At 38.6% G+C, this 24,331-nt stretch overlaps 1 protein-coding gene across 1 annotated transcript; it reads left to right on the top strand.

The window, feature by feature from the left end:
* Window positions 1-4,272: 4,272 nt before the first annotated feature.
* LOC116325479 (cryptochrome-1-like) lies at window positions 4,273-23,154 on the top strand. Its single transcript, XM_031746388.2, has 14 exons — window positions 4,273-5,213; window positions 12,147-12,255; window positions 12,351-12,493; window positions 12,600-12,784; window positions 13,908-13,996; window positions 14,126-14,266; window positions 16,348-16,659; window positions 17,898-18,049; window positions 18,425-18,627; window positions 19,383-19,502; window positions 19,633-19,731; window positions 21,109-21,189; window positions 21,395-21,499; window positions 22,378-23,154. Exons 1-13 carry the CDS (start codon window positions 5,056-5,058, stop codon window positions 21,493-21,495), a joined length of 1,893 nt encoding a protein of 630 aa, XP_031602248.1. The 5' UTR covers window positions 4,273-5,055; the 3' UTR covers window positions 21,496-21,499; window positions 22,378-23,154.
* Window positions 23,155-24,331: the final 1,177 nt, after the last annotated feature.

Raw genomic sequence — 24,331 nt, 5'->3', positions numbered from 1 at the left:
CTGCTTTTCAGCAGAATCTACCTGGAGCTGGTGAAACACAACAGTTCAGTGGAAAACACACTAATGCGGGCTGCTGTGCCAGCCAATCTGCTGTTTGTAGTGGCGTTGCTGCAGTGTCATGTCACGACAGTGCCAGGATGAGAGGAAGGTTCCCATTGAGAGAACACATGGCGCAAATGGTAAAATAGACAAATTCCGTGTTAAAATAACGCAGGGACACGAAAATAATTAAATTCTACCGCATAAAACTCAGACCCACCAATCAAATAAGATAAATGAGCAGTGAAAATGTGTGCATTCTTCTTGTAGATGTTAAATTAAGCATAAAGACGACGCTGGCTGCTACTTTGCCAGCATTGAGCTGTTATTTTAAAGTGTACATACTGTTATCTAAAATTGCAGTTTCTTTCTGTGGTCTATGAAAAAGAAGCTTTTCTGTGTAATACTTCTAACTGCTTCGTTGCAGTGATGCTATATTTTATTCTTCCTGCTGTCATCTGTAGATGAATTTTACAGCTTTAAAATGTATTAAAGTTTTGTACAGTAGATCTATAAACACACAATTCCTCATGTGAACAGGTCATCCATGTACCATGGATTCAGTTTCTTAAGTGTGTGTGTGTGTGTGTGTGTGTGTGTGTGTGTGTGTGTGCTTTAATGTATGCAAAGGTATCAGCTTTTCTGCATTTCCTTTAGTCTGTTCACTGACTGATGTATTTGACCTTTCTAAAGCTTCTCCGGACACAATTAATCACTACATGAGTTTACTTGCTAAATCTCACCATGAAAATCTATTCATCCATCATTCCGCCGGCCAAAGAAAAGGCAGGATGCAATTGTAAAATCATAGTAACACCTATAAATGAATTTATAGTTCATACATTGATTTGTTGTGCTTTCCAGACCCCCCCCAAAAAAAGACGGTATTGTGGTGTAAAACTATTCACTACCTTTCACTTGCTGTTGTTTTATTGAAAGGTATCAGTATTCACCTGTATTCACAAATAACAGTGCAATATTGTAAAAATTAAAACATCTTGTGCTTTTGCATCAATTTAGTGTTCTATTTTGTCTTCAGTTAAGTACAGGTCAGGCTAGTGTTCTTATTATGATTGCACATTTTTTGGTGTAACTGAATGGAGCATTTTAAAATAAGACTTTAAAAACGCTATTATTAGGTGTTTAATGAATTTTTTTCTCATTCTGTTCAGCTAATAAAAATAATATTAACCCACCTTCCTGAAATTTTATGAGAACCTGGATAAGATGTTACATTTCTAACATTAGACTTCTGCTGTGCTTGTTTTCCACCCCTAATGTTGATTTTTAAGTATGACGTGAAGCGTCTGCAGCAGAAGTAACTTTCTTAAGGTGCACCACAATCTTTAATGTCTGATCCTTATAAATATTTCACTCTCTGGAGAACATTGCTCTGAGCTTTTTCCAGATCAGAAGTCTCTCCGCGCCTCTGTGTCAAGGTTTAGCAGCACTTGGAAGATTTTGTTGTTGAATCGTTTATTCTCCATGATACAATATTTTTGTCCAGCCATGAAAACAAAGCGTGAGTGTGCTGAATTCTGATTACTTGCTGAGAGGAACAGTTGGTGGAATGATGATTCATCCATTCTGTTGGGGCTTCTCCTTGTACGTCTGAGCTGGACCAACCATCTGTCCACACTGCCTGCCACGCCAGAGGCCCTTTCAGATTTTCTTAGCATGACATTGCATTGCATGCCTGAACTGACAAACCTACTATACACTGGAATTTTTTAAGGGGGTATAAAGAGGATGTGACTCCCACTGCTGCAAAAGTGATTGACGTGGTAAAAGTGTAAAACAAAACATGCTTGTATCTTCCTCTCATTGTTTGGCTGACACACAATAAACAATAAGACTACCACACTGCATTATGTAGGTTTTATACCAAAGCAATGGAGTTTTTTTTATGTCCCGAGCCTCCACAGAGGCACGCTGGGCCCCCTAATAGTATTTATTACAGATAATTACCAATGTAGGAAGACTTTTATTGACTGAATATTGCGTTATCTAAGCAAAAAAGAAAAGTTTCTGATGCTAGTGATGAAACAGTACCCCAATAAAGAAAATGAAAAGGATGATAATGCATTTTGCATGGAGAACACTTCATACAGAGTTCCTCTGTAAGCAGATGCCACCATTAGCACACCTCATCCTCCAGCAGTCTGCCACGACCTCTTGATGCAATGCAGCATATCTTGCTGACTAACTCAGGTGAGAGTGGTGGAGGTGGGCAGCTGTCAGCTGCATCTCTTACATGCACCGTGGCGCTCCGAAGCTTGTCCTCACTTATTAAGCCTTGGTTGCCTGGTAACAGAAAAATTATCATGATTTTCCCGGCATGATGATAGATTGTTAGTATTTTTTGCCAGCTGAATGAGTGGATCATATAAACATGTTTCCTTAGTCATGAGGTCCAGTCACATTTAAATTTAAAAAAAAAAAGAAGGTAATTTATTTAGTGATGTGTTCTTAGATTTTCATTAGTTTGAAGTGATTTGTGTAATTATATTAAAATATATTGCTGTATACTGCGTTATGTCTCTATATAAGAAAACTATTAAAAACGCTATGTCTGAGACCAGGTTTAAAAAGGGGGACTAAAGTGCTCCTCGCATTTCAAAAATGAGCTACATCTGTATATGGGTTTATGATAAATATATATAGTTAAACACTTTTTTAGGCTTATGAAAATATAAATCTTTGTATAATTTTGTGTTTTTAACATTCCTAGCTAAACTCCATCTTATTCTGTTAACAATTATATTTTTAAATGTTAATTTTAGGTTATTTATTACAACTGAGTTGCAAATTTGATTGGGAATGGCTGTCTGTCTCTATGTTAGCCCTGCGACAGACTGGTGACCTATCCAGGGTGAACCCCACCTCTTGCCCTATTGGCAAGAGGTGGCATTACAACTGAAATCACATTGTACCTAATTCTACTACACACACACACACACACACACACACACACACATATATAGATATATATATACATAGGGAGAGAGATATAGATAGATTGTGTGTGTGTGTGTGTGTGTGTCTGTTCCTTTCATTTTCCCCTCCTTCCTTGCTTCTTTTATGTTGTAATAATTATTATATTGATGGTAAGATAATTTCTGGATTCTGATCATAAGTATCATATAAATTTTGTATTTCCAAGTTCTAACTGCACTTCTTCTTCTTATTCATAGTATTATGATGAATAATGATAATACATGACATCACATTTGCATAGGCCTTGTCATTATCTTGTGTTTATACAATTGATAATCATGAGCAAAGTAAGGGGACCTTACTGACATGATACTATACTGCCCCTCAGTGGCCAAAAGATGACACTACTTCACAGGCGAAGGCAGCATTTTGCATCTTGCATAATTACAAGCCGTTTTATGTAAGAGTGTTGTGACGCATTTCTTATTTGGGATAATAAAGAGTCTAAAATGTCCTATTCCACTACGACAACTGCTAATTATTACTACCACTAATATTATTATGAACAATATTCAGATGTACACGTTTACTTTCTGAAACCTTTCAGGAAACAAGGCAATTGGAACAGCTTTCTGAAATATAGGGAGTTAAGTAGGTAAAATGAAAATGTAGTGTAATGAATATAAAGTGACAAATAAACACTAGTTTTCACAAATGCACTGTCTTTTGTTTGTAGGTTAGGCAAATATAAGAGTAAATTCAGAAAATGAGAATTCATATCATATTACCCACACGCTACACTTCATATTGCACTAGACCACATGCGCGCACACTGGCGATGAAGCGAGTGCCACTCGATCATGCCGGACTTCATGTGCACATCCGGGTTCTTTTAGTATAAACAAGCCAGTGCACTCTTGCAGCTAATGAGGACTTTTTTTTTTTTATTGTTAAAGCTCCTTATTTTTACCCCAATAAGTCTTTAAAGTCTGTGCCTGTAACTCATATTTGTATTTATTTTATTTTTTCATTAACCTGTTATGAAACATGACGTAAACAAATAGAAACACTTGAGTATGGTTAACATTTCTGAGTCTGCTTCACTCTTAGCTAAACTTGGTTAATTAACCAGCTGACGTGCTATGTCCCTTCAGTCCGCCATAAGAGGTCATAATACACCAGTAACATCAAGCGGGTAACTTGACTGTGCATGCTGGCATGCAGAAAGCACGCTGGAAAAACGTGACCACGCCGTGAAACGCACAAAGCGATTCGGGCCTATCAGACGGCTCGGAACTGCGCACGTTGGCAGTGGGCGGAGTCTCGGCTGTAGGTGCGGTGAGGAGGTTGAGCAGCTATTCGTGGACGTTGTAAAGGAAAATCTTTTGAGGTCGCGGCTCAAAATATCAGCTCAACAGTAAGGCAGACGGGTTATACAGAATCGAGAAGCGGTTATAACAGCTAAGTATTGCTCTAACTAACCTTAGGACGACGAATTTTGCAATATTTGTGTCAGAAATTTTATTTTACATAACCAGCTTCCCTGGTATTCGCGGCACGGAACAGCCGGTCTTGCCACGGTGTCTTGTGGACTTAGATTACAGGCCAGTTAAGTACTCTGTTATTTCATTTGACTTAATTAATGTCTGTAGAAAGCAGGCCCGCCCAGGAGTGTTAGCATATATTTATACGTTAATTTTTTCATCATTCAGAAAAACAAGTTATACAACGAGCCGGGCTACTGCTCCGCAGCACACCGGGTCCTAAAGCCCGCCGAGTTAGTTGTCACATTGCCGGAGCGCGCGCGTTGCCTCGAGCCCAAATGGTTCAGCAGCCAGCGGTTTCTACATTTTTCGACACTATGGAAAAAGCTCTGTTAGAGCAAGGATAATTATAAAAGTTGGACTGCGTTATTGAACCCCAAAAGGATTTTTTTTTTCAAACACATTTTTATTCAAGGTGGTATTTTTTTCTCCTTAAAAGAAACTGTGAGTGAGTAGTTGGGATAAAAGTCGAGTGAGCACCAAAAGACTGTTGACCTCTTTCAAAAAGGAAGAAAAGGACTCGTCCAGTTGAGTAATGGTCATTAATACGATCCACTGGTTCAGGAAGGGCTTGCGGCTCCACGACAACCCGTCGCTCAAGGAATCTCTGCTGGGAGCGGATACGGTCCGCTGCGTCTACATCCTCGACCCCTGGTTTGCGGGCTCTTCCAACGTTGGCATCAACAGGTGGAGGTGAGGGAAGCGTGCATTTAACCACGTGCTAACACACATGTAGCACGACAGGATGCATTAACAACAGCACAAGATAAAAACGGTAGCAAACGGCACATTTGTATCCATTTACATAACATATAGCATATATTGTTGTTTTGTGTGATCTTTGTGACGGTTTCACGTCTCTTTCTGGCTGTTGTGTTTCCTAATGGCTGTAATAACATAGCAACAGCATATGCAGTACTTTGCAAAAGTCTTATATTTAGCTTCCAAGGAGCTAGATTATTTGTAATTTTTTTAAAGTGGTCTTGTGAAATGTTCTCCATGCTTGCTGAAGATCTTTCAAAGTTTTTCTTTAGACATTGGCTGCTTTTTCACCCATATTGAGTCCAGTTTTTGTACCTGACCAGGTCCCTAACTAAAGGGATGAACAAATGTTGTGTCTACAAATCACATACAACATGGCAACAAACCAGTTTTAAATTGTATTGGTTGTCATTTTTTTACTAGCACCCTGTCACAAAAACACATAATTTGCTCTCATTTCTTTATTTGAATATTTAACAAATGCCTAAAATATAGTAAGATAACAGTTTGACAGGCATAAAACACTATTCTTGCGCCAACAAGGTGATTCCCAAAGAGGTATTAACTGAAAATGTGGGGTATCTCAACACGGTGTGCATTGTGTCCTTGAAAAATTTGAGGAAATAGAACAAGCTCAGGACAAAAGAAGTTGTTTCAGGCCTAAAAAAACCAAACAAAAAACAGTAGATAAACAGTATCTGAAAGTCATATTCTTAAGGAACATGAAAACATCCAGCAAAGACATGACACATTTGATCCATCTACGGTACTGTTAACTGATGTCTTATCAGAACATGACCTCAGTCATTTGGCTGTCAAAAAGCCACTCTTAATAAGGAAAAGAAACAGGGAAAAAAGGCTGATGTTTACCAAATTACACAAGAATTGAATTAAAAAGTAGTGGCAACAGGTCTGATGGAGTGATAAATCCAAATTTGAAATTTTTTCACACCATCATCGAAATGTACAGAGGTCAGGAGAGAGGTACAACAGTGAGTGTATACATCCATATGTTAAACATGTTTGAGATTCTCATGTGAGCTACGCTGTGTTTCAGACAGTGGTCTTGGAGATCTTGTCAAAATTGATGGAATTATGAACCCAGAAAATAACCATCAAAATCATTTTGGGAGAACTGTTAAACCCCAGTTTCTTAAAGTAACAGGAACGAGATTTTCTGCCAAAATTACAAAGTATGTAAGTAATAGCATGGCAAAGCATTGCCCAACTGGTTTTATCTTGCATTTGAGGTCAAAGCAGTTACATTGTTTGAGATGTTGATTGCCAAGTTTTGTTTGTTTTTGCAAACAAAGAAAGCCTGGGTGTTTTCTAAATGAACCAAACAAAAAGAGGCCATGGAGCTGCTGCACTGTCACCTGAATTTTGACCTACATATACGAGGTATAGCAAAGTACAGCAAATTATGACATAAACTGTATATAAGGTCACTAACATATATTTGCACTCAATTACTTCCTCAGATGTATTGTTCACTAAACTGTAATCTTCACTAAGTAATCACTGTGAAACAAAACATCAAAACCAGGGGAAACATCAATTATATCAGTTAGATCAGGCATAATGAATACTGACTACACACATAAATTATAACATTACGTTGTTCTTCAAAAGGTGACTAAGATCTCAGATGGGTAAACAGTATTTTCACCTCCCTGCTAAACTCTAATTATTCTTAAATGACTTTCAGCTGATGATATAATGTTAAACTGTTGTTTATAAAGTGGTTTATTGGACATCAGCAGATCTCAAACACTTTCATATTGAGTTTCTTTGACTCATTACAGCACAAACTACATATACTAACTGTGGTTTGTGTTACATGGTTGTATCATTGTAAATTACATTCAGATCAGTAAATATTTCCTCTGTAAAGATTAGACACATGAATGTATGGATCTCAGAGCTGTAAATGCTGAATTGCTTTGAGCCGTTTCCACACGTGCACTGCATCTATGAACTTTGGTAGGACGCAAGTATATGACCTAGTTGGTTTATTTGATATTTACCCAACCAGCTTCCTAATAAAGGGTCAGTGTGATGCCAGATTATGATGGTGTGAGAATTAAGCATTGGGTGTGAAGAGAGAGGGAATTGAGCCTATGCAAAGACTCTGGAGATGCGTTTGTGTGTATACCTCCTATGTGATGAAGTTGTTTGTAGGTTAAATGTCTGCTGGTTGAGAAGTTGTCTTGAACAGGAAGGCAGTGACAGCAGAGTTCACCACAAAGAGGAAGAAGTGAGAAAATAAAAAAACATCAAAGTTTAAAACATTGTTTGTGCTTCACAAATGTGAAACACAAAAAATGGCTGCCTCACCGAGTTTTCACTGTTTTTAACATTTCACTACAGTGAAGTTCTTTGTATATTATAGCTTCTGTTCTCTCACATTACTGCCTGTTTCACATCTTGACACTCAGCTCCCAAATCATAGACGTGGATCTGCAAGCTACCAAAATACTCTGAATAATCTGGCACATTTACTTCTAGCAAGTGAGGGGCATGTATCCTCCCTTCTGTATCTTCTGTCCAGGCAGCTCTATTGCCTAAACCAAACTGAATATTATCAGTCGTGTGAATGCATCTTAGCACACTATTTCCTGCTGTTCCACATGTGGGAAAGGATCTTAAGCGTCTTCATATTCTCTTGAGGTTTGCCGTTTTTAGTCTGAACTGTTCAGATTAAACTTTAGATGCTAAAAATGCACTTTAGATGCCTGTATTATTTTTTTTATGTTTCTCGGCTTTTCTTAAAATGACATAAGACTATATGGTGTCTAAATTTTGACCCTATAGTCCCACATTTCTAAAGATTTTATGATAAAGAATTTTATGTAACTGACATTTCCTGACCTCCAGACTGTCAGCATGTGTCTCTGATTGTTTGACAACCAAGATAGCAGCAGGCTGCTTGTGTCTAGTGACACAAAGAAGTATATAAAGCTTTACAGGGTCATGTGTTGGAGATAAGTGCATGGACCGTTGACTTTAAAAGTCTGATACCCATTGGCTGACAGTTTTGTGGAAAACTCCCCAGTAAAAACAAACAGTTGGCACCCTTTTTACTTATTTGTTCAGTAGAACTCAGCTTCCTGCTTCTGTATAGAAACTGCAGCATCTCACTTGGCAGTTTTAATGGTCTACAGGCAGGTGCTGGATGAATGAAAGTACCCCTGAGGTTTAAAGTACAGTAGGGGTCTCCCTTTGTGTTTTATGTTCCTACTCCCGTCGTGAGCTTTGGTTTGCATTGCAGTCCCATGCCGTCTCTTGAAGAGAAGGGGAGCATAAAAGTCGGGCCAGTTATGAGCATCCATGTTGTTATGTTTTCACAGTTATGTAAGAGCAGCCTGGGCTGACGCAGAGCCCACGCAGATCACTCAGCATGCCCTGATTCATTCCTTTTATTTAATTTTTTATGCACAAATCAGACATGTAACATGGTGTAAGACCCTTAAAAAGAGGGGGGAAAAAATGAGAGATGACCAAAATCTCTTATTTGTAGTCCAAAAACTCACCTGGGGAAATAGAGCTTGGGTGAAATATATTAATTATTCTCCCAGTACAAATAAAGCATAAAGGAAAGGCCTAGTTCAGATTTGTTGACCCATATTTCCAAAAAGCTAATGACTTATTTGATTGAATTTGCTGAATTCAAAGATGTCATATGCTGCTGTTTGAATCGTGTCATCGTACTGCTGTGCCTCTGGTTTTTATATCTCAGTGAACTTTACTCAAAGTTAAACTAAGCAAAGGTTCAAAATATGAGGACGCTGTAAAAATCTCACTGTAGCCTGCAGCTGCTGTAACTGGCACCTGTTTCTGCACATTTTTTTTATCATCTGAATTGCCTGCTAAAGAGCAAGCACTCCCTTTTCTTGAGATGTAGGCGGTGATCCTCAGTGATTAAGGTAGGCCAATGCCAGATGACATAATCATTATAACTTTCCCTCCTTCCCGCCAGCGACAGGCATGGCATAAGTAGGTCAGTGTGTTAGGAAAAAAAAGCCCTTCCATTTCTCTCTTCCTTTTGACCTACTTCTGCACGCCTGCTTCTGCAAAAGACCCAACTGTCTCTGGTGTGGCGCACTGCTTTGAACACTAATCCCAACAAAGCTGCATCCATCTGATATCCATTTTCAGATCGGTTTAAACTAGCTGAAATTCTCATGCTGGGTGGCCCATGATTATGAACGTTCATTTGGTTGAAATTATTGTGGAGTTGTTTGAAAAAATAGGACAGATGTAGGAGTGAAAATAATGAAAATGAATGGATTTATTTTAACACCGAATCCAGCACAGCTCTGTCTCTGTTTGAATACCGTAGATGAACATAGCTTAAGGACTCTGAGTAGTCTGAGTCTAGCTTTGCAGAATCAAACTGTCTCCACAGGTCAGGAGAGCAAAGCAGCCGGCATAGCAAATGACCTTGGACTGGCAGGAATAATCCGGGTCAAGATGTAGGAAGTCTGTTAGCTGTACTGCAGCTCACACTCAACAAAGACCACCACTGTTGTAGCTAGTCTTAAGCAACAATTCACTCTTATCATTAATGAATTTTCAGTTGGTTTGTGTCACACTGATATGATATTATCATTTCTAGAAGCACTGTTAACCGGCTTGAATAAAAAGATTTGTCTCGGCAAAGTTTCTGACCTTGCCAGACAGAATCAGTTGCTGGGTGCTACGAGGAGTGCGGTGTACAAAGGCCTTAATCTAAAAAAAAAAGTAAATGTTGCCATGAATACATGAAATTTCCGATCTCCTGGCTCTAGGCTTACTTTTCTTTTTCAGCCAGTACCAACAAAGTTGACCTCTCATGTCATATATAATACATAAAGAATAATAAATAAAAAAAACTTTTGGGAAAACAAATTTTCGAGGTTCAGAAGAACCGTAATACACAGATAAATAAATAGATTTAACAATTAATAAATTCCATCCATCCATCCATTTATTTCTGGCCACCTATCCAGATCTTGCTCTTCCAGTAGTCTTAGCAGAGATACCCAGAGCTCCCAGTAAGTTAATGCCTGCATTTGTTTACATATTTTGCAGGTTTGATCCTATGTAGAGGTTATGCAGTTAAAAGTTCTTCCTTATTTACCTTAAAACCAACACCCCTTGTGTTCTTTATATGGCAATAGATTAGGTCAGATAAGATAAGATAAGATAACCTTTATTAGTCCCACACGTGGGAAATTTGTTCCAGCCAGATGCCTGGCTGAATAATAGTTGCAAAGTATTTAAGCTTTATTAGCAATGAAAACTACATAAAATTCACTCAAAGCCCCTACCTGTCTGTCTTATCAGTAAAAGACATGATTAGACCGGAATGATACAGGAAGCTTCCACCTACAAATTTTGTTACCTATAGCAACAGAACGGGAAGCACCACATTACTGCTGCTTTGTGTTTACATGTGTGTGTAGCTGTGGGTGTGTGTTCTGATGCTTACAGTTGGTATTTTTTATTTTGGAGAACATATAAAAACAGAAGAAAATTATATTATAGTTCAGTTATTGCACTGTTGTTAAACCAATAAAATGCTGGTTCATACTTCCACCAGTTAGGTCAGCACATTGTATTTAAATGATGGCTGACGTCACATACAGAGATGATTAAACTCATGGATGAGGGTTGGTCGACTCATGCATGGTCTGCATGATTCAGCCTTGAGTGTGTGTTCAGGCTTGGCTTTTTTTAAATTAAGGAGGTGAAGGGACACTTGATATGAAGAGACATTGTGCTTTAGCTAAACAGTCCTGTTTTACCCCCCAGTTTGTCCTACACTGGTGTACATTTGATAATCTTACATGTCTTGTTTTTGTTACTTAAAGAAATAACATTTTTACATTTTATCAATGTGGGCTATGTAGAAGGGCTATGCAAGGACAGTAAATTTGAACTTGGAAAAACAAGAACGTAATAATAATCTGCTATGACAATAGTGGGATAAGTCTTGTCAAACTTTGTTCATGCAAAGTGGAGCTGAAATTATGTGGGGGACCAAAAACTGCCAAAATAAAAAATTAGTAAAGAAATGCCTTACTAAAAAAAAACCTGATATGCCATTAAATTGATATAAATAATATTTTGAAATAATAGGATTCTAGATATATATATTGGCATTTATGTATTTGTACAAATATGTAATTTCCCCATTATAACCATTTATTAGTTTGTTTATTCTTTCTGAGAGACAAAGTTCCAAACATAATTTAATAAAGGAATAGCTCGATAAATGATTGAATAAACACATTTAAAACTGAATAACTAATGATTAAAAAAAAATCTAGTTTAAACGTCAGACGAAAAATGCCAGTTATAGCATATATTTATGTATTTTTGGTGTTTTGGTGCATAACAGGATATGTACATGCAACAAGCAAATACATCATACATCAACTTCAGTTGATTTACACTTTTTTTTTTATATGTAGGCAGATAAGAAAAGATAAGTATTTTCCTTAGTGTGCAAATCAGATTAAAGTTGAGTAGAGCTTAAAGGTCTTTTATTACATAGCAGATATCTTCAATAAAGTGCAATAAAAATAGATAATTTCATGTAATTTGGTCATTGACTTCAAATCTTCAGTGTATAAGATGTTTGGTATGTCTTAGTCAAAAAAAAAGATTCTTGAAGGAGTGGTCTCATTTAATTCAGCTGTATAAAAATGTGAAAGAGCAAAGTGAACGGAAATTTCCACTCTTTTAAGGGCATTTTACCTTTTGCTCGTATAAGCTAAAATCAGTAGTTGTAATTCCTAATTAAACTCCTTCATCATGCAGTGACTGATATTGTAGCATCTTTATGAACATTGACACAGATTTCTTTGTCATCTGCAGGTTCTTATTGCAGAGTCTTGAGGACTTGGACTCCAGCCTCCGTAAGCTCAACTCTCGTCTGTTTGTGATCCGAGGCCAACCCACTGATGTCTTTCCCAGACTTTTCAAGGTGACACTTGAATCTGATTTAAGCTGGACAACCGACAGTGCTTCAAACATATTGTGTGAATCCTAAATATTCTACAAATTACTCCTTTTTTCCAGGAGTGGAAAATTACTCGTCTGTCATATGAGTACGACTCTGAGCCCTTTGGGAAAGAGCGAGATGCAGCTATTAAGAAGCTGGCCTCTGAGGCTGGAGTTGAGGTGACAGTTCGCACCTCCCACACACTCTATGAACTGGACAAGTAAGTTATTATCATTCCTTACCACAACAGACAGTGCTGTCATATTGTTCTTTGTTCTGAGCAAGTTTTTTTTAATGAATTTGTTTCTGGTCTTTGCACTCTGCAGGATCATAGAGTTAAATGGGGGTCAGTCTCCCCTCACCTACAAGCGGTTCCAGACTCTCATCAGTCGTATGGACCCTGTGGAGGTGCCTGCGGAGTCCATCACAGCTGAGATAATGGGGAAATGCACTACCCCACTGTCTGAAGACCATGATGAGAAGTTTGGGGTCCCCTCCCTGGAGGAACTCGGTAAGGTCTAAATTATGTAGTGAAATGTAATTGTAACAAGTAGTTTTCATTTGTGGAAAAAAGCAGCCCTACTAGTAGCTGTCTAAAGCTGAGTTTCCACCAGAGATGTTGTTAGACCCAGCAGCTGTTACTGTATTTACATACAGTCTGTGCAGCAAACATAGACTGTATGTAAATGATGGACATTTAAGTAATTGCAGGTGTGTCTTAAATTGGATCAGATTCACTCTTACTCACCACCAAGATGGCAATAGGGACAATTCCAAGTTGGAGGCTTTACACCAGACCTCACTAACAATAAGTCATATAGTAACTTTGTCCATCTTTTATATACAGATTATGATGCCAAGGGTAGAATAGGAGTCCTGTGTCAGACTTCACACATAGCTGCTGATTTGAGGAAAGAGTTGTCAGATATTAATCTAACTGTAGTAAGAAAATATGACTGAGCAGATATCATCTGCTCAAATCAACATTAGCAGCGAGTTATTAGATTTCCCTGGGTTTTCTGTAGCTTTTTAAACTTCTTTCTAGTAGTAGTGAATAACTTTTTCATTTTGTTTTTATATGTCTAAAATTAGTTAGGGGTAATATCTTCCTTAGCAGTTCATGTTTAAAAATGTCTTAAAAACACAAAAATGTATTTTCTCAGCAGTTATAAGGGAAACTAGTGAAACTTCTGGGGCTTGAGGTATAATCTGCATTTAAACACATGACATGGACATGGACTTGCCATATTTTTGGCCTTCATATATGGATTCATATATTACTTGTATTACTTGTTGTATTTTTTCATAAAAAACCACAGGACACTGTCCTATTGCATTACTGATTGTTCTTGCCTTTTTTGTTGTTTTTGTATTTTGTTGTTCATTTATCTATAAAAATTTAATAAACAGAATTATGGAAAAAAAGAAAACAAAAAATGATCATGGACAGGAATAAAAAGCCCTCTTTAAATAAATCTACCTATACATGTAGTTATCCCACTTGTTGTGTTGGTTTGCCCTCTTGTGGTCATAATGACGATTACTAAAATGGTATAAACTGCACATATTTTTTTTCAGGGAATTAAAAATATATGAAAAATGATAATATGTGAGTTTTAATTTGACCCCTGCAGGTTTTGATACTGAAGGCCTGTCCTCAGCTGTGTGGCCAGGAGGAGAGACTGAAGCTCTCACACGACTTGAGAGGCACTTGGAGAGGAAGGTCAGGCAAATCCAGCAGAGAATTTTTGTTAAATCATTTTTTATTTCAGTAAAATTCCACTGCTCTGTCATTTAAAATGAGTTTCACTGTGATACAAGTCTCAGGTTTTCATGTGATTGTTGCTATCAGGCATGGGTGGCAAACTTTGAACGTCCCAGAATGAACGCCAACTCGCTGCTTGCCAGCCCCACAGGCCTCAGCCCCTACCTGCGCTTCGGCTGCCTCTCCTGCCGCCTCTTCTACTTTAAACTCACTGACCTCTACAGGAAGGTAAGTGTGTCGGAATATACTTAATTAATTACAGTTGAAAAATTGGGTTTCTAATTATCTTTGAAGTCTTTAAATAAGGATATGTCCACAAGAACCCAACCTTGATGTGTAAATCAGATTCAAAAGTGTGAACAAAGTCATCCTCTTGACAACCAGAATTACAGTTGTCACATGACAATAGTCGTCCTGGTCAGAATTTACATCATGTTGCAGCTGGAAGAGGATTAAAAGCAGACTGGGTGAGAAACCTTCAGATAGAGCAGATGTCTTTTATTTCCTCTAGATCAGGGGTCGCCAATTCATTTTCCCAACGGGCCACATGAGAAACTGGGATTGTAGTGGAAGGTTACCCCAACAAACTGCACTTGGTTCTGCTCAATATTAATTTGATCTCTTTTTAAGCTTATTAGTGCAGCCCCTCCCACAAAAGTCCCATTTTCTCATGTGTCCCATTGTGAAAATTATTTGGCATCAATCCTGTTGACAAAGTGCTCTATTTCCATATTCTTGGCCCAGCTCAGCTAAACTGTTAGCGACTTTTGGCTTTTATGGCGGATTAAAGCACACCCCGCTGTGCTTTATGGAAAAGGTGAGAAGGATTTGTAACACAAGAAAAACAATCGATAGCCATAATATCTTAACCATCTTGTTTGATCTTTCTGATAATGGATGGAAGCCTGAATTAAAATGAAAATGAAAATGTGATTAATCTCCCAGCCTTGTTAGGAGAGTAAAACATGGTTTGAATTGAAGTGTGAACAGAAGACGCTGTAATTAAGGTAATTTATCTTTCACGCCCAGGGGGAGAAGGTTTCCAGGATATCTTCTCCTTGTATTAATAGAACCTTTTTTCACTGACAAAATGATTAATATGATAATTTTCTCATAAAACAGCTGTTGAAAAAGAAAATCAATCAGGTCATCATACATCCTGGTGAATGTAGTAATTAAAACCAGTATGCATATCAGAGTCAAGCGCAGATTTTTGATACTGTGGTGTATTATCCATCTGTCAATCAATCCATTGTCTGCAGCTTATCAGGGTTTGGGTCAGAGGGACAGCAGTCTTAAGCAGAGAAATATAATATAATCTTTCCAGTGAGTCCTGGGACTGCCCTGGAAACAATAGCTCGACCCAAAGTCCCTCTTTTTGGTGTAATATTTAAGTGTAAATTATTACTGTATTTATTTATTTATTTTTGATTAAATATAAAAAAAAGATGAAGGATTTTTGTCCCTTTTTCCATCTTTCAGTTTTAGACACTTTACCTCACAGGGAGGAATCGAAAGCACTGACTCAGATCTGAGTGCAAGAGACAGGGATTTACTATATTGTTGCAACGGGGCTGACTGAAGGCCGTGACTGGTAGTAGCAGGCTGCGATTTGGCTGAATGTTGAGTAAGTTAAGTGGTGCTGCACCGAGCTGGAATCTTTTTAGGCATGCTGGTGAGATTGGTATGCGTATCACCAGGCTGAGAGCGTCACTGGTGGAAAACTGTAGGGGGTACAGTCTGATGGCAGTACAGGAGATGACCGAGTGGCAAGGCCAGACACCCACACACACCAATTGTCTACAAAATGGGGCCCATAACAGATATGAGTAATGGAAAAAACCCAACACAAGGAGTGAGTCATGGAAGGTACACCCAGTACTGTGACATCAGATATATTTGCAGGGGTGATTTATTGCTCTGGCTGTTTATTTTGCCATGTAATGATTCACAATTTATTCTGTAATGAGGTGAATTAACCAGTACTGCCTCCCTCTTGAATTTTTTTGTTGTATGTTTGGACTCAAGTGCTTACATGTAAATGAGCTAAGGTAATATAGTGGTTCAGTCTTTATCTTTTATCACATTACCTACTACTACTACTACTACTACTACTACTGATGATGATGATGATGATGATGATGATAATAATAATAATAATAATAATAATAATAATAATAATAATAATAATAATTCTCCTTAAAAAAACAAAACAAAAAAAAACAACCCTCCTGCGTAATATACAGCTGGTGTAGTCAAATCTCTGACTGCCTCACACAGTAACATGTGTCTTTCTCCTACTTGACAAGGTGAAGAAGAACAGCTCCCCTCCTCTCTCGCTCTACGGTCAGCTGCTTTGGCGTGAGTTCTTTTACACGGCGGCCACCAACAACCCCTGCTTCGACAAGATGGAGAGTAACCCCATCTGCGTTCAGATACCCTGGGACCGCAACCCCGAAGCGCTGGCCAAGTGGGCAGAGGGCCGCACCGGCTTCCCCTGGATTGATGCCATCATGACCCAGCTGAGGCAGGAAGGATGGATCCACCACCTAGCTAGGCATGCTGTGGCCTGTTTCCTGACAAGAGGAGACCTGTGGATTAGCTGGGAGGAGGGCATGAAGGTAGACAGTGTCCTACTATTGTTCTGATGGCAATAATACTAGTATCTGGTTTCTATTTAATTCATACCAAACACCACTTGGGGAGTTTAAAAATAGAATATAAGTTCACTTGCTTGCATCCAAAATTAGTTTTTTGCTTTCAGAAGCTACTGTTCATAGTGAGTAATGGACTTCTTAATAGATTTATACGTTTTATTTTTCGTCATGAAAAGTTAACAAACGAAAGCCCTGAAAACCCCAAATGGTTCTTCACCGAGGAGCTAAAAACAGACTGTATGTACAAGGAGGCTATAGCTTCCTTGTTTAATAATCTAAAATTATGTACAAACATCTGAGACTTATATTCTTCTTCTGGTTGCAAATACAAGACTGAAAATTTGTATCTTATATCTGTATTTCTGGGTATTTTTACCCTATGGGGGTATTTTTGAAAGTGATACCATCTACTGAATATCTCAGATGAGTTTGAATATCGGTGCCCTAGACCTGAAGGTCAAGGTCAGAGGTCAAGTTTTCTAAAAATCTTGTGTACACAATAACTCAAGGAAGATATCAACTAGGAATTTATACCATAAGTGCCAATATTGTTATTACAGTAAGAATACCGGCACCTATTTAATAGTATTTTATTTTATTTACATAATGAGGGCAGAGGTGTAGATCAGTGTTTTCCTTGGATTTATATTCTGTGTGTGTGTGGTGGGGGAGGGGTATGTGTGTGCGCCCGATTATTCACATGTGGGTGTGCCGCTCCTTTCAAGACACAGTGGCATTTTAAAATTGATTGCCTTTATTATTATTATTATTATCATTATTATTATTATTATTATTATTATTATTCCCAGTAAATATTAAATTTTCTAAGCACGTTGTGACAATAAATAGATGATCAGCATAATCAGCTGCTTCTTTAGTAAGTCACTAATCCTCAGCATTAACTGTAATGGAACTGTAATGAACTGCAGCCTGTTAGTCTCTGCTCTGCTCCAGCAGCACAGCAACCAGAAAACAGAGCAGGAGACAGATTATCGTCTCCAGCTGCAGTCCAAATACGGCATGAAATCCTCTCTGTCGGAGCAGCTAATTGACATCAGGGAATTGTATATATTTAATCAGAAATTTACCCACAGTCATCTTTTTTTTTGTCATACTCAAACATTCCATTTGTTGTTAACCATCTCAGCAGGACCAAATATTGCTTCCCAGTCGATCTGAGATGTTTTTGATTGTGTGTTCAGGTGTTTGAGGAGCTGCTGCTGGATGCAGACTGGAGTGTGAATGCAGGCAGCTGGATGTGGCTCTCCTGCAGCTCTTTCTTCCAGCAGTTCTTCCACTGCTACTGCCCCGTGGGTTTCGGCCGCCGCACAGACCCCAACGGAGATTACATACGGTAGGGTTGCATCTGTCAAAACATCTGTATTTGAAAGTTTTTGCAAGAGCAGTAAGAATTTACAATGCAGCAATAAATCTAAGACTTTGATCATTTAAAATTAAATCCATAAAAAAACATTTTAGTGAAAATTCTTGTGACACACATTATCTCACTTAGTAAATAGACACAACCAAGCAATAAAATTTGTGCCTACTCAGAAATAAGGTATCAGAGGAGTCTGTGTTTGAGAGATTTCCATCTAACATTTGGGTGGTTGGCGCTGGTCCACTGATAAATTATTTTTGGTTAATTCCACCATACCATTTGACGCTTTTCCTGGAAATTAATTATCCCACCCACATGCCCACTAAACCTCTTCATCTCTCCGCTCAGCCGCTACCTGCCTGTTCTGAGAGGATTTCCAGCCAAGTATATTTATGATCCCTGGAACGCTCCAGAGGTTGTGCAGAAGGCAGCCAAATGTATTATTGGAGTGCATTATCCAAAGCCTATGGTGCACCACGCAGAGGCCAGCCGTCTCAACATCGAGCGAATGAAACAGATCTACCAGCAACTCTCCTGTTACAGAGGCCTCGGTAAGGATGCAGATACAGCATTTTTAAAATTAAATTGAAGAAAGATCAGTTGATGGATCACAAGCAGTGATTTACAGCTAGATTTTTTTCAGAACAAGTCTTCCCTTGTTTTTAATATTTTTCAACACAACTGAAACTGCTACTTTGATGTCATTTGCAATCCTTTGGTCCATGTCACACACTCTGCTCCATCAGCTTTCCAATAACAGACTGAGCCCCACAAATATCTCTGAAGTGGAAGTATTGGGCTTTTTCCTTGCTTTCTGTCATGTATACACTGCTGCAGTGATGGATGCTCATGTTAAAAGCTCAGATAACGAGGCTGGGCTGTGCAAATAATCCCAATAATGCCACATATTGACATCTCTATGATGCCACAGAGAGTGGATATCTTTCATAAGTCCCACACACTTTTGTTCAAAGCTTTTAATTTGGATGGGCAGCACCAAAGCTCAATAAGAACTATTAGACATTGTTAATCATACAAAGCTACTCTCCTAGACCTAAGATTAAAATTATAGAGCTGGAAATGAAAATACCTGATTCACTTAAAAATAAATAAATGCCTTATTTTGGACTGTAGTCAGTGATTTTAAAATGTCTCAAAAGTAGTAATGAAACAGACTCAAAGTCAGCATAAATATCTACAAATGAGGTATTTAAACCATATAAATTTTCAGTGTTTTAATTTGGTGTTTTTAATATTATTGTTTGTGTATGTTGTGGACTAACTCTGTAACTCTCTGTGTCTTCAGGTCTTTTGGCTACAGTTCCATCCGGCTCTAATGGCAACGGAAATGGTAACGGAAACGCTGAGACATCCTCAGATTCGATGCGATTCTCTGAGACTTCACGTGATGCTGCAGCTCCATCTAGTAAGTGGCACAGAGACCCACTCCTCCTCCTCTGACACTTCAAACTTGCGGATGTTTCATGTCTTCCTGTGTATCCTCTGGCAGTGAACTCTTTGAAGAAGACCTGTTTGTTCTTTTATTTATTTCTCAGCCTATCAGATGCCAGTTCACTCCCAGGGAGACTGGCAAAGTGGTGTCATGATGTACCTGCAGGGGGATTCGCAAACCAGCGTCGGCATGCACCAACAGGGTGGGGACAAACTACCAGTGCACCTTCACTCGATTATCCACTTGATGCTTATCGTTTTCCTGTGTGTGCCGTTTTTACTGGTGCTATAACTGGACTATATCACTGATTATCTCAGTTTCCAGTCTTTTTTTTATTTTTTTATTGTAGACTCAACATTTGCAGCTGACCATCATCCATCTGTCATTCTAAGAAAAATAATCTGCTCACCCTGCAGGATATTTTCCTTCAATAACAGTGCTGATTAGCTGGGAAGCTTTGGCTCTTCCCTACCCAGAGAAACCTTGCTGAAAAGCCATTAAACACGACTTTGCTAAATTTCACACACCATTAAGAAGAGAGCAGTGGTCCCTTTAAGTCTAAATTTAGTAGAAAAGTAAAAGGACTTTTTTTTCCTCCTGACACAACCAGCTGATTTAAACTCCAAACTTTGTTGTTATGAGGTGGCGATGCTTATCACTGCCCCTACACCTTTATAACATGTGGAGGTGCATTTGTGTTGATATTTGTTGTCAGGTCTACGTGGAGTGGATGGTTTTCTGATCACAGCATTTTAACACCAAGATAAACAATCAAACAGATTTTTTTAATTAAAAAACAAAAAAACATATTTACATTTCTTTAAAAAAATTTAACATGATTGTAGCCTTGATCGCTGCATATCATTTAGATCTTTGATAACAGGAAACTGCTCAGGGGGCCTGTTTTTACAGACTAATTAAATGTAAGGGATGTCTGTTAAAGAACATTATAGGCTGTTCAGATTCAGTTCAGTGGTTTAGTTCAGAAAACCGCATCCATTGATATGTGGTTCACATGTTGTGTAGAATGATATTTCAGTGTTTGCACAGTGGCGCAGTGGTTAGCACTGTTGCCTCGAAGCAGGAAGCTCCTTCCTGTGGAGTCAGCGCATTCTCCCTGTGTGTGCGTGGGTTCTCCCAGGTACTCTGGCTATCTCCCACGGACATGCAGTGAGTGGTGTTAGGCTAACTGGTGATTGTAAATTGCCCTTAGGGATGCTGGGATAGGTTCAGTCTATTAGTGGAAGACTATGGATGGATATTTGAACATATAGCAGATGTTTGCACAATGATTTTATAGTGTAGTGGTTTGATCTCAGGAGGAGACACAAGTGCCTCTGGGACATCCAGCATTAAAAAATGCAGAGTACCCACCGTGGTGACCCTTTGTAAATAAAGTAAATAAGGGAGCACCTGAAAGCAGCTTTTTTTAAAAAAAGGATTCCAGTTGATTGGACAATATGAAACCGGTCCCCAAGTGGAACGAGTTTTGCGTACTTTATGTGCTTCATGCATTAACTGCATCCTTTCATGCATCCTCTTCAGTGTTTCGCTGCTAATCCTTGAATTTTAATTGAAGTTCCAGGTTACGCTGCCAGTACCAGTATGATGTGTTACACTCAAGGCACGCAGCAGAATCCTGGTCCTGTAATTCAAAAAGGTGAGAGTGAAACATTTCACTGATTGATGATGATTTCTTTTATTAATCTTTCTTAACTAGTTGAAAAACTTGAGTCCCAGTCCTCTGTTTCACCATCACTGCATGCCACCCCTGAAAGAGTGTTTTCATTCTAAGCCATGTTTTTGTATTTAGTCAAAATTTATAGTTTCATAGTTTATTGAAATGTGCTCTTATGTTTTTTTAGGGCCTGAACACCACCCCACCACTCAGACCAGTGGCAAACGACACAGTGAGGACTCTGGGAATAGCAAAAGCTCCAAAGTCCAGAGACAGAGCATCCACTAAAGAGGTCAGTTGCAGTCTCACACATTATTATTATATAAAACACATACAAGATGTACTTTAGTGAGCAGCATTCAAAGAGGGGGGTCAGAAATAGGAATTTTATTCCTTGTTTTTAATAATACGGCGAAACGTACTGAGTGTCAGTCCTTGTGTTTTCACTGCTTCTGCCAGTAGAAACCATCTGAACAAGGCAGGCATGAGCCAAACCTTTTCAGTGTTTTTATCAGCCGTTCCTGCCTTTATAATCCACAATATCCACACAATGACATACACAAATTTCAAGTCAGTAATTAATAGCAGTTTACTAACCACTGTTAAGAGGAACTCTGAAGTGATATAATTGCCAGCCAGAGGTTTAAATGCAGCACCACCTCATGTTGATTTAATTTCCTTGTAGTCATGTTTCAGCCTCTTTATTTTATCTCTGTTTAGCTTTGCTGTGGATTTAACTGAAACAGCTGCTACCATTGTGATTGTGAGTTCAGATGAGAGGAAGATAGTTGAGTGTTTGTTGACATGGCTGATTTTTTTTTTATCAGTGTTTGTTCTTTAAATGCCGGATTCCTGGTGTTCCGTTCATTCGTCGATCAAACAGCAGACACACATCTGGACCAGTAACAGTACACCTACTTCACTCAGAGTTCCTGTAATGCAGTAAATATTTGTATGGTCTCAAAGACCCTAATTTCAGCAGATTACCCTCACTCACCTCAGGTCATGTGACAGGAAAAGTTGTAGGTCAGATTCTCGATGTGTTTTGTTTTCCTTAAAATGTAACGTTGGAATGTTTTTCAGTGCGCTGAAAAAGTCAGCACTGAAGCAGTTAAATGTATTTACAGAAATGTCTGAACATGTCACTTATTGTTCTTTCTTCTGTTGCAGGTGTTTCTGCGGACTCACCGTCAATCATATCGAGAACACAGCCAAAACTATACGGACGCTAAAATAGACTCAAATTTTTCTTACAGCACTACAACGCACGAACACACCTTCAGGACGGGCATCCCCACCTGTCACAAAACACGTTTCTCAACTTAATCGGACTGAATATTATTACGGTGTGGGCCAGCCAGTGATGTTACACTGTGCTCCTGTTTGGGTTAATAATGCCGAGACTAAAGTCTTTGTGTATATAATGAATTTGCTAAAAGCAGCTCACATACAACGTGTACATATTTGGATATTGTATGTGCGTTTTCTCTTTGTGTAGCCATAGACCCGTTGATATATTTTTGATATGAGAATTCATTGTGGATTGATCGTTCTTTTGGGAAAATTTTCAATAAAAAGAAATGCATTTTTAGACCTTCCATTAAAACAGAAATGGTCAGAAAAGTCTGCTAATGCACCCGAGTTTTTAAAGTTTTTCCACATTGAGCCCATCGAGTGTAAATATCAGCAAAAATCCTTTCTGTGTCTCAGTACTAGTGGACTCGTTTTATTCCTTCAAACTTCAATATAACACAAACCATCATGTTATTGCCCTCGTCTGTGTTTATTGAGAAAAGGTGAGAGGACTACAGAGCCTGCATATTCCTGGTGTGCCACCCCACCACCCATATACTCCCCAATAAATGTACCACTGGAGAGAACTGCTTCACTTGCTTCTTGTTCCTTCTCAATGTGCTTGGTTAATTAAAACAGTTTGAAATATACAAATAGTTTCAGTCTTTTCTTTGTAACTCAAAAGTCAGAGTTCAATCTTTGAGAAAAATTTGTAGTTTCCAAATGTAATCAACCCTTTCCACATTTTCCCACATATACTGATACTGATAAGCACTCACTGACGCATCATCCTCCCTACCCCGGATCCAACGCCACCTCCAACGCTTACCTCCCCTCTGATGTGGACATCGGGTCAGTTGGAGGCGCAGTCGAAGATTGCAGCGGTCCCAGATCAGATGTACACACTGGAACTCTTTCCCATGTTGCTTGTCTGTTTATTGTGCTATGGTGTGTACATTTCGATGTTTTTTTTTTCCTCACTACCTAGCCTGACCTGTCTCCCCAACGCGATGTTTGTGTATTGTATGTACGGTCGGCAAGGTCGGTCATCTCGGTTGTGGGCAAAAGACCTGCAACTGACAAATAAAGGCTATCTCATCATCTCATTTGCAAGTCTTCATTCAAGTTGATACACATTACAATGTTACCTTCAAAAGCAACCCAATTGGCTGGATGACCTATTGTAGTGTTAAAGATAATTTTAGAGATATATATTCCACCGGCTTTAGTGTGAAGCCTTTAGTTATCAAACCTGAGGCTCTGTCATTAAAGAAGTTAAATAACTATTTGTGACGAAGCAGAAGATGAGAAACAGGCACAACATTTCAGTCTCTCGGCCACGTAGAGCAATTAAAGTAGCATTATTCAGTACAGACACTGGAAAAATCACCCTGCCACTTCATAGACCTGTACACAAAGCAACCTGGTAATAGAGCTGTTTTATATTAAAGTTTTTCAAACCCTTTATTATGCAGACTCAGCACAGAGTATAATTGTTATAAGAGGAGGTTGGGGATCCATAATTGATAAGAGTATGGCACACTGCTTAGTGAAGCGAAATCATCATCAATGAATGCGTGTAAAACAGAAGCTACAAGCTTATCATTTTTTGGTGAATTTGACTGCATGTCCACTTGTACCAGTTTCTTTTTGTTCTCTCCCTTTCTATTCTCTCAGTCCTTGTGCCAAAAGGCATAAAGTGATCCATATCAGTTTATAGCGATATTCAAGCTGAATACAGGCTGCTGCTGGACACTGACAAGTAACATCATATTGACTTACTGTCACCTGGATCTTGAGCTGTACTGTAAACAAACACTGAAGCCCAATT

This window comes from Oreochromis aureus, linkage group 17 (assembly GCF_013358895.1).
Source record: "Oreochromis aureus strain Israel breed Guangdong linkage group 17, ZZ_aureus, whole genome shotgun sequence".
NCBI classification, from domain to species: Eukaryota; Metazoa; Chordata; class Actinopteri; order Cichliformes; family Cichlidae; genus Oreochromis; species Oreochromis aureus.
This window is presented reverse-complemented; position numbering and strand designations above follow the sequence as displayed.

Excerpts from the sequence above, each read along its gene's own strand:
- LOC116325479 (XM_031746388.2), top strand. The coding sequence starts at position 5,056 with ATGGTCATTAATACGATCCACTGGTTCAGGAAGGGCTTGCGGCTCCAC. Across the intron at positions 12,256-12,350 it reads TCTTTCCCAGACTTTTCAAG|GAGTGGAAAATTACTCGTCT; the intron begins GTGACACTTGAA and ends CCTTTTTTCCAG. Across the intron at positions 19,732-21,108 it reads CGTCGGCATGCACCAACAGG|TTCCAGGTTACGCTGCCAGT; the intron begins GTGGGGACAAAC and ends TTTTAATTGAAG.